Consider the following 11,578-nt stretch of genomic DNA (forward strand, 5'->3'; position numbering starts at 1 on the left):
AAATAAGTATTCCACCTAGAATGCACTGCTGCAAGGCAAACTGAACACTCCAGTCACAGTCCAGCAAAGCGAAGTGCTAAATTTGAAATACACAAGGAGCACCAGCATTCACTGGGATGACTGCCAGGTACAAAGCAAGGGGCAGGATACATCTGCAATGCTAACTGGAAAGGTGAGGTGGGAGGGGGCAGAGGCAAAGCCTTCCTATTTAACTGAGGATACATTGCACCAAATGGTGCTAATGAGGGTGACAGCCCTTTTAGCCAGGACAGATTTACTGGGGGGTTAAGTGAGTTGTTGGATGGGGACTGGAGTGCTCGGCTCCTGGCAGGATCAGGCTGTAATCATCGTTCTCTCCATGGCCTAGAAGTATGTGGACAAATATTTGGGGCCAAGCTGGCTGGAACTCGTTACAACTCCAAGCCCTGTTTAGTTCATACAGGACCTGCTTTCTTGATAGCTGAGCACTTGCAGCTCTGTCAGACCCCTAAGTGCTCAATACTCCTGAAAACCCATATGAAAAACGTATGAAACAACAGCCTACAACCATGCCCAGTGATACAATCGCTTCTCCCCAGGTAGGATGGACAGCATGTATATTTTTCTCTGAGTTAACTGACCTACCGGTAGAAAAGCATAAATCAAGTATGAGCAATGTCTAATTGAATCCCCATGATCTGTAGTTTAAGCCATAAAAAAAAACCAGAAATAGTAGACCCCCATGTGACCCATAATATTTCATAGCTTTCATGTCAACTGTGAAATCCATTCATATAATGTCAATTAGGGAAGATTAAGGCTTTATCCTAGAGGAACGTCTGAAATGAAACAAAAAACCAGCTTCCAAGGTTAGTTACATGATGAAGCAAAGCTGTGTAACATTCGTTAACTGCTGCAGTGGTTTATTGTGAATATATTCCTCCCACCATAAAGCTCATGCCTCTTCTTAAACAAAATACAACAAACCGTTAACATTAAGAAAAATAATAAAATTAAAATCCACACACAGAAAAGAAGCAAATATTTTTCTTGCCTCGTGAGGGTTTGAAAGCTCTGTGCTGCTGCCTTCTTGGACTTTCCACTGTCGTCACTTTGGGGGCGTGGATAAGGTGAGTAACTGTTTGAGGGTGGATTTAGAAAGAGAGTAACTGTTCCAGGGTGGGTCTAAAAAATGAATAGCTGATCAAGGGAGCAACCTTTGTGGAAGAAGGGTGATAGGGCAGGCCACACACCACACCCACACCGGCTGCTGTGTGCTTGGGGTGGATTTCTTGTGGTGAACGTTAACAGGGAATCTTTACCTAGTACCAAAACTGCAATCACGTTCTTGAAAGCAGCCTGTAAGTAGCTCCACTGACTCCTTCATCACTGAAGGCAAAGATGAATCTTAACACTTTGTTGAATGGAGGACCATGATATTGATGTAGATAGAACATATTGATTTGATGCCTGATTTCTCAAATATGTATCTCAGGGACTAGAATCTGCAAGAGTAATAAAAACCTCAAGGCAGAGACGTATCTAAAAGAAAAAACAAAGCCCACTTGATTTTGCATTAAAATATTTTTTAAAAATTGCAACTTCCTATCCAAGGCTACTATTAAAAAGGAAGGTGTATAACTGCACATAAAAGTGGCTACTACATAGTAGGTATGTATTTGAGGACCCAAAAGTGTTTGGGGAAAAATATGGTCCCTAATTTCATCTAAAATATGGGAAAATAAACAACGGCATTTGAGAGATGCTGAGATCTCAAAAGCAGAAGATTAGCTGATGCATAAACTTGCAGTGAGGCTTAACAACATAAAAAACTTGCTGCTAAAAGCTATGGATTCAAAATTGAAGAGAGTGCTAAAAATGTTTGCTATGATTACTCACACAATGGCACGCAATTTTTAGAATTAATGCCTTGACAGTGCAGTTCATAAAAATAGTTATGTCTGAATTAAGAGAATACTGATTATCAACTTTAATTATAAAAATTGTCCAGCTATAATAAACAATGAGGTTAGCACACTGTCTTAACAGAGGATACAGCTCATTTAAACTGGCCAGGTAAAAGTTGGTCCTGAAAAAATGCAAACAATGTTTTGTGCAAGTTAAGATACTCTTGAGAATTTCTACATCATTTGGTATTTTTTAATATAGATATCACAACTCCAGTGTCACTAAGGAATTTTTTGGCATTGGTTTTATCTAGCAACAAGGAGAAATTTCTAAGGAAGGAAAGATGAAAACTGTAGATTAGGAAGGCTTTTAACCAACTAACTTCCAAATTTTAATTTCACTATAACTCTGCTTAGCTGACTTCAGTTTTTCCATGCTTATACTCCCATGTCAGTGCCTCAAATTCCTACCTCCTTTCATTTCAGCCTCATTTCAGGCTTTTCAGTCCTATGAAAACATAATAATATTACAATACTATTTAAGTATCTAGCTTGTAGGAAAGACTACTAAATTATAGCTAATATATTTTTCCCCCAATGTGTAAGAAAAATTGAAAAATGAAACAAAGTAGTTAAATAAGGTCTCTCAGAAACACAAAAATACTGCTTCTGCACTGGCTGGTCTCAGAACTGCACCTGTCTCTTTTCTCAACTCAAATATTAACCAATACTCAACATTTCTAAATTTATTCTTCAGGAATTATACATGAATAGATGTTGTACATACAATGAACACCAGTTCCTCTAACTTCATCACTTAAATTTGTGCCTTGAATTGTTTTTGCTAAGGAAGGAGTCCTAGATAAGGACTAAATGTTGCCTATACTGGCAGATCAGACTTGGAAGCTCTCCAGGGGAAGTTCCTACCCCCAGACAGGTGTTTCAACTTCAGTATGTCTCTCTCTACAAGTCTTCAAACTCATGCCTCTCTCACCTACGCAGGAACACAAGTCCTCACCTCAGCAGGACTGATGGACTTTTGCTTAAGATCTGAGGTACAAGTTAAGGGCCTGTTTCAGCTGTGCTGAGTCTCATTCCAGGAGTCAACTGAAACATGAACTGCACAGATCTCGTGAGAGCATAAAATTACAACTCTGTAACAGCCACAGCTCTATGAAAACACCAGGATACCTCTTCCAAGCTACGTTAATACGGTAACTTGCTACTATGTTTTTGCATGATTCCTTACTGTGTGGCGTCCTCTAAGAATAATTCACCAAATCAGACTGGAACCATGGTGTACATCTTTAAGTTCTGATTTAGCCATGGGTGTGGCTTTCTTAGGAAAGGGGAAAGGTCTTTCTCAACTCAACAGTCTTGAGTCCAAGACTAGGCATTTTTTTAAGAGAGATATACAAGCCAGAAATTACGGCCTTAATGCAGAAATTGAGTTATATTCTTCCATCTTTCTCACTGTATTTGTCATACTGAATGACAACAAAAGCCACATTTAGCCTTAAAATCTAGAAGTCTGCTAGGTCTACCTCTTACAATGCTTTAAAATGTTCTAAAAGGATTTGACAGACAAAAGAGAAAAGAAGTGGTACACTCATTCATTCACGAGGGAACAGGTGCACAAAAGTTTGAGATAGAGTTCTAGTCCTGGTCTTTTGGCATAACCTCAAGATCATTCTTTTTCAAGAAAAAGAAATACCTTGTAACAGAAAGGATGCTTTTGAGCACCTCAATTAAGGATGTGACTAATATTAATGTTTCCTTTAAGACATCTCCTTTCTGTGATATAACATGGACAATGCTTCTTAAGAATTTCATCTACTGTCTTGCTGAGTTAGGGCTTATTTGGGCAGTATTTAAACAGGGTATCAGGAATATCAGCTTCTTCACCCAGATTCATATCTAAATTATGCTGTACAATGATGGGAGGCATCCCTTCTGACTCTGTATGAGTTTGATGTGTGTGAGAGAGCACAAATGAATGAAGCAATGATTAGGAGAAGAGCAATAGGAAAGGCAAGTGTGGTGAATTAAGTTAAAGACGCAGAGAAATATATTTTAACAAACATTTCCACTTTGGCCACTGTCAGGAAAAAGAAACCCTTCTAAAATGTATATATTTATAAACACTTTAAATAAACTATCAACAGAACAAACTAGCCTTTGCATGGCATGTTTTTCTTTGATTGACCAAGTCAAAATCCCAAAGCTTCCAACCCTGAAAGAACTACAGGTATTTCATCTCCTAAAAGGTAAGATTTTTCACTTGGTCTGGGCTTTTACCTTTGCATTTTCTGTCATGATAGATAGCAGTATTAAGAAAAATAAAAGAGTGAAGCAGTCACTCCTCTTATCCTTTCAAGAGCTTAGGGCTGTGGAATTTTTATCACCTTCTTTGCAAGTCTGGCACTACTAATAGTAATGCAGTGTTGTACTAAGCTACTTACATCTCTTTCAAAACAGGTGGTGGTTCTCCTTATACCCCTTTCATGCTAAGGGGCAACCCCATCATCTCTTTAATGACAGCACATGAAAATCTCAACAGGTCTTCACAAACTTGTAAAGAGGTATCTCTTACTACAGAAAATTTGATTTCTCTATTGACCGAGGATGTAATTCAGAGCTTGTTAAAGAGTCAATGGATTGACCTGCCTTTGAATCAGTGCCTGCATATTCAATTTGCTTTGCCCTAAATGAAGTGTGCTGCTGTGGAGGAATATGCTTTGTAAAGCACAAACCTCCTTATCCTGGATATGTTCTCTGAAAATTAAAACCTACAAGAGAATCTATGTACAGTGCTGCAACAGGGTGCATGCTCATTAGACAGTAAATATTTGCTTGCAAACCTGAGCAGAATGTTGAAGAGAAGCTCTGCAGTGCTACATCCACCTCCTCTATGCTGGGAAGAGCTATAAGCCGAGGGAGAAGAGCTTCAAGTGACTGGATAAACAGCCGTGCACTGTGCTGGTCTGCTTCCTGGTTTTTCAGCAACTTCAGAGAGAGAGCAGCAGTACGTAAGGGTCTGTGACCTGGACAATCCCGTGGTGTCTGCTCCTCATCAGCCAGGGAGCAATTGTCAGAGCCTATGTCTGAGACATCTGACCTGCCCGAGTCCTTCTCTGCTGCCATGGAATACTGATCACATGAGTCAAACTCAGTCCTGGAAAGGTCCTGGTCATCTACACTGAAGTTACTTTCACTGTATCTGGATCCATAGGACCGGGTCTTGCAATCAACTGATAAGAAGTTAGTTATATCTGGATAGACTATGGTGTGGCTTCTCTGAACAACATCTGGCTGGTCAATGGTTTCTGACTCTGGTTCTCTATAATGAATCTCTTTGTTGTCATGTCCAGCTGGAGATGACAGTGAGTTTTTTTGACTTTCTGGATTATCCTCTGGAGTTGTCTGTCCCATATCGCCTTCCAAAGTGGTCTGACCAGTGTCTGTGGTAACGCTAATGCTAATATCAGGACTCTTCTCATTTCCCGATTCCCAGGCAGGATTTTCTGAGGACAGGATGCGCCTCTGCCACCTAAAGTCGGCATCATTGATCTCCATGGAGTCCCTGCTCGTCTCAGTCCCATCCTTCAATTCTTCTAAGCGCCGGAGCAGCAGCTGGATCTGCTCTTCACTGAGACCCCTCCCTTGGCTCAGCTCATCTAATGCTCCAATCAGGGCAAAGACGCAGGACACTGAAGCATAACATGCTTCAATACCACCTTTGATGCACGCTTCTGTCATGCCATCCATGATACTACAATTAAAACAGAGTTTATTTAAGTGATGTAGCACATATAGTGAGCAAATGTCACTATCATCTGACACTATTCCTCCATAACCAGGAAAAAAAGAAGTGAAATTATCTTGGAAGACTACTCCTGAGAAAGACAACTAGTATTAGAACAAATCAAGTCTCCCATGTGGACATGACCATTCTCTAAAAGAAGTGCCAACCAGGGAAACAGTTACCGTGCATTTGTACCAGCATGCACAGCATGTTTTCCCTTACAGACAAGCACTTACTCTGGAAAAAAAAACTCAACACTCAACTGAAACTAAATTTAAAGCCATCTGTGTCCTGAAAATTATCTTATCTACAAGATATGATCTTTATAAGAACTGAAAATCCTTCTTACTCAATCTGCCAACACTTAAATTTTTTGTTACCTCCTTTCACTTCATCTTGGAAACGTACCTATCAATAAGCACACAGTTATTTAATTGCAAGGTTAAGGACCCAGATCCAAGAATTTCCATCTGTAAACCAGCACAGTTGGGTATTTAGGCAAACTCCACGAAATAGTTATCTATGCCCTTACACACAGGCCCAGACTTACTTATGACAAATCAGTAACAGCTTTTACCCCTCCCCTATTTTCACAGCTTATTTAACCACAGAGATACCCTGGCTCATATTTGGGTATGCTTTTGAAGGTACAACTCTAAGTGTCCTGTGTGCACAAGTTTAAGAGAGAAGAGGCTAAAGGAGGAAACAAAGCGTACAGCTTGAGAAGATCCAGATGGGACTTCCTTTTGGAAATAGACCTCTTCCTGGATTCTGCCTCAGAAGAGCAGGGCCCTGCCAAATCACAAAGCCGCCGAGGACTGCCAAGAATCTGAAAGGAAAGGAAACAGAAGTTACTAGAGGATTACTTAAGCATTATTCAAATACAATAAATGAGTCATAGTTCTATCAAGCCCCAGAACCTGAGGTGGCAGTACTGTAATTTCTCACAGCAAAGGAAAACAGCGATGTTACACTTATTAAAGCTACCTTTCCTCTTTTTAAAGGCAGGAAAGCAGATAGAGAAGAGCAGAATATTCATCAAGAATCATATATCAGATATTCTCCAGTGCTTTATATTTTTGACTGAATATGCTTCAACTGATACTGCACACAAGACAATCTTTATGCCTAAATACGGACCAAGTATCTTGCATTACACTATACACCACAGGGGGCCTCTCTCTTCAGTCACCCAGTTACAAAATGATAGTCATGCAAAAATAGGCAAAGTGATTCCTTCTGACTCAACCTGCTTGGTGGTGTCCTGTTAATGCCCACCAGGAAATACAAGGAGAAGGCTTTACAAACAAGCCCATATTCATAAGCAGTAAGAGGCAACAGAACTCTCCTGCAGGAAACAACATTACATTGAGCTGTCCCTAAAACTTCAACTGTCATCTTGCTATCGTTTAAAATTAGAGGAAGAGAAGTGTCAGGGTGGCTGCCAGTTCAAACAACAACCCAGTGAGGGGCTGCGTAGTGTTAGGAGAGATCTTCAGATATAGAATAGCCTAGGTATGCACAAGCTGGAACAAAAATCCTCTAAGGAAGACGACTCTTCCTACAAATTACATAAGTTGCCTTGTGTTCCACAACATGAGAAGAAAGCCACACATGTGAAATGGAAGAGCCCATGATTTCGCCTGCTGCTCAAAGAAGTCTCCCATTTCAGTGCAACCATGCTCCAGTTCTAGTGCTGTCAGACGCACTGGGCAAGAGGCCAGAATGAACCGGTCTTGACATTGCTGTTTAAGACATTAGCAGCTTCCTTGTGGCTATTCTAATAAAGCTCAAGGAAACTGTATTTAAAAAACATGGCATGTAACCAAAGCATATATTCACCTCACTGCCTGGAATACACTGTGAGGATGAATGTCTCCTTCTAGCAAGAGGAGAGAGTGGGGAAAGATGCCAGAGATGTTGAAAATTGGATCACTATACTGTATCTTACCCAAAAGAGCAGTCATGACTCAGTGATAAGATTTGCTCCATGCAGTATCACAACATGAACACTGACGGAGTTGCCATGGCAGCTTGTGTTATGGAGACAAATATAGCTATTATGATTTTGTAAAACTAAAAATATTTGTCACAGTGGCTTTGATGTAACAGCTATGCTCAGAAAGGGTGATTTCAACATTCCTAGTGCTAAGGTATGGAATGGACTGGTATGCATGTATCAGCAACATTTACTGTTAAATTAACATTTTGCTTTACATGCCCGGATTTGCACGTGTGATTATCCTACCTCTTTGAGAATTTTGATGGCTTCTACTCGGTGCTGAGGTGGTGGGTAAAGCAATATCCGGTGATAGAGAGACTGTAGCACAGGCTTCATGGATTCCACTGACCCCACCAGTCGAACCAGTTCTGCTGCAATATAATATATGGTCCGTGCAACGGGCCCACTAAGGGCAGGTGCTGTGGAGGAACAACCTGAACCCCGACCATGATCAGAGATCCCTGAGGAGGGTGAATCAGCCTCAAGGCAGATGCTGCTGTGGGCAGAGGTGATAGTTTTGTCATGGATTGGATTTCCTAGGATTACTACTAGGGCTGGACACAGTTGTTTCCTGAGAAAAAGAGAAAAGCAGCAGATGGTAACTGGAAAAAAAAATAATCTCACAGGAACAGATTGAAAATAGCCCACAGTCAAACGAGATACACACTCTCGTTTTAATGATTAGTTATCAGCAGTGGTTAGATAGAATAACAAATTACACCAGGTTTTTTTCATTGCCCAAGCATCAGCATGCTATTACACATGGAAATACTTTTGGATGCTTTATAAACATGGTACAGATTTTGCAAGTTCCATGTGCTGCACAGTGCTGCCCTTTACAGGATAGCATGCCTGCCTCTTTCATTGGCTGCAACCTATCACAAAGTAGAAACTCTAGGGTTTACTGCTATGTGTTTCTTCTTCAGTCCAACTTGTGAGCTTTACAAAAACCTGACCAAACCAAAACCAACCTATGTTAACTGGAAAGCCTGATGTTTCATCACTGAACTGCACATGCATGTATCTTAGCAAGCGCTCTTAGTTGTGAGCCTCTGTTTTGCTGGCTTTTGAGAACATGATTAAAGCCCTCTACAGTAACTCAAAGTGTCTATTGTAACTCCCCATATGCCACTGTACACTAAAAACATGGTCCTTCCCTCAACTGTCTTTCTGCATGAAGAGTTGAGCTAAGTGATTCCACACCAGCAGATAACTATTCTGTAGAACCAGAGCCAAAACCAACTCTGCACTTTGCTCCATTAGCTGTTATTTCAGCTTTGCACTCATGTACTTGACATTTTACTTCAGTCTTCAAGACCCCAATTTTAAAAGCCAAGTGCTGAAGGAGAATGCAGTCCCAAATCTGATTTTCACCCACACGCCTCAAGAGGTTCAAGCTGGCGCCTAGAGCAAACACCCAATGACAAGTAAGGATTCAGCATAAAAAGTAACACTTCTCATAAGTAAGTACATCTTATTTTATCAAGATGTTTTAGTCCAGAACTTTCATTGCTTCTCTTAACATGCTTGCTAAAACAGCTCGGCTTCCTCAAGACAGAGAAAGAAAAACAGCTTTTAATCAGACAACAGAAAACAACTTTGAGCTTATTCCATTTCTTTCTCCAATCAGGTACACTTCAAAACATATGAATTCACTGCTTAAGAAACATGCCTGCCTTGAAGCAAGTGTAATCATAGGCTGCAAAAGCAACATATTCCTCACACCTCTTTGTTCCATCAAAGCTCCTGTACCAAACTATGGAGAACACCATCAGAAGAATACAGAGCTAAATCTTCTCTCTGGCTGCTCCCTTCTTTATCTTCTGTTAAAAACTGACTAAGTGTGAGCCAGAGAGAAATTTGTGTGCATGTAGGCGACAGCTCCTTAAAGAACAAAGCCAACTATTTGTCTGGTTCACAACTTCACTAGACAGCTAATGGATGAGTGTGTACTTATACTACTATATATTCAAAATCATGCTTGCAGTTTAAACTGTTTCATGCCTGCCTAGTGTAAGCATATAGCTGGAGGATGCATATTCCTTGGCAGCAATGCAGGCTAAGAAGTGCTGTCCCTGATAGCTTGCTCTGGTGCTACACAGTCACAACACAAACACCTGCAGATTTGCAGTGCAAGCTGGATCACCAAAATGATGTAAATTTAAAATAACACACAAAGTGTTTTCTTTTAACTGAGATCAGTTCAGTCTCCTTGCTTACAGGATATCCCCAAAGTCAGTCACATAAGCATAAACAAAGGGTTGGGTGAAATTTAAGGGCAGAAACTTCTGAAATAGGTTTGCCAAGAAAGAAGGAATTCTGCTCTTACATTATAGCTCCCAGAGGCCTCAGCAGAGAATCCCTGGGCAACACTGCCAAGTATCATCAACCTGAAGACCTCCCAGTCCAGCAGCCACTGATGTTCCTGGGACAGTAAGGGAAGTTATGGGTGCCTCTACATGTTACATCCTTAGAACTGGGCCCAAGTCACACTCTTCCATTTCAAAAATTACATGGTGAAAGCACAGGAAACACATTTGCCATTAACAGTCACGTATATCTTTTCTTAACACAATCATCTGCCAAGGTCACAGGATGGACAGGGACAGCAAAGAATTGTATATTAGTTACATTCTTGCTTTATTACTATGCTATAAAAAAAAGCATTATTGCAAATGAAAAGAGGGAAAAGGATTATTTCAGGTGCTCCAAGGTGATGGTACCAAACGAAACACCAAGGATGTCAAGCCTTTCTGGTGAAGTGTATTAAAAAGAAGATTTACTGATAGAGTGAAAGCACCATGAAGACTATTTAGCCTCAGCACTTACACAGTGCAGGTCATAAGGATTTCTGGTCACCAGCCCACCATCTGACATTTATTCTGCTTATCTTCCTGTATTACTGCATCAGTCCAGTAAGAATGTCTACGACAGCCTCCTACGATAAGTAGAATTTTTGTGTGTTTAATGCCACACAGAAATCTGAACTATTGCAGAAAGCATAAGGTATTTTCTGTTCTGGATAAATACATTAGACTTCATTAAAGTGATAATTCACTACAGGGATTTGATGTGCTAGCTTAGCATGAGGTCCTGACAATCTTATATCAGACACAATGAACTGATAGGTTAACAGTGAGCTCTGCTCACATCTGGAGATTTATTACAGGTTTGTTTCCATGGCTGGGGGAGAAGGTCCTTTTATATTTACAAGCTGAACATTTGCCTTAGTCTTTAGATGTACTCACCATATTAGATCAGTGAATCCTTTGTGCTGGTGCATGCTGGGAGAGGAGCTGTTTAACATGGAGAGGATGCACTCCAAGTAAAGAAGCTGAAGTTGCCGATTGTCGCTAGCAAAGAGAAAAGAGCCATTCATGTCACATTAAAACAAAGATTATTTAATTTCCTAAAATAACTAGATTAGCTCACTTGAAAATTATGCTGCAATTTACAGCAGTGATTTATTTTGCTTCTTCTAATGGATTTACAGTGGTGTGGTCACCTTTATCATCCTATTTATTTTGTACTGATCACATGCAGTGATCTGCTCCTTTTTGTAAGTAATAGAAAGAAAATAGATTTAATTAATCAAATTTCAGAGTGAGGAATAAAAAAAAAAATCTATGTGAAAAAAACAGGAAGAAAAAAACATAAATAATTATTGAAATTCAATCCTAAAATTTGAGGAGGAAGGAACCCTTAAACAGAGGGAAAGGAGACAACCAGAAGATTTTAGACTACTGGATAGTTTCTTCAGGCAACCTGAAGGGCATTCAGGCTGCTCTCTTCTGGTTATTTTTGACTCTTTTCTTGGTGACAGCCACAATGGCCAAAAGTCAATGTCTACAGGCAGCAAGTCACATGATGACATGGCTGGCCTTT

The 11,578-nt window shown here is 40.2% G+C and overlaps 1 protein-coding gene across 1 annotated transcript in view; it reads right to left on the reverse strand.

The window, feature by feature from the left end:
• Positions 1–11,578, reverse strand: part of KIAA1244 (KIAA1244 ortholog) — a gene marked incomplete at its 5' end in the record, with an annotated part of 78,148 nt that overhangs the window by 27,373 nt on the left and 39,197 nt on the right. Inside the window, 4 exons of the mRNA XM_010078616.1 lie at positions 4,748–5,658; positions 6,408–6,520; positions 7,940–8,264; positions 10,942–11,046. Of these exons, the coding sequence (XP_010076918.1) occupies positions 4,748–5,658; positions 6,408–6,520; positions 7,940–8,264; positions 10,942–11,046 (1,454 nt within the window). The remainder of the gene's footprint in view (positions 1–4,747; positions 5,659–6,407; positions 6,521–7,939; positions 8,265–10,941; positions 11,047–11,578) is intronic.

The sequence above is a fragment of the Pterocles gutturalis genome, unplaced genomic scaffold, assembly GCF_000699245.1.
Source record: "Pterocles gutturalis isolate BGI_N339 unplaced genomic scaffold, ASM69924v1 scaffold8708, whole genome shotgun sequence".
NCBI classification, from domain to species: domain Eukaryota; kingdom Metazoa; phylum Chordata; class Aves; order Pterocliformes; family Pteroclidae; genus Pterocles; species Pterocles gutturalis.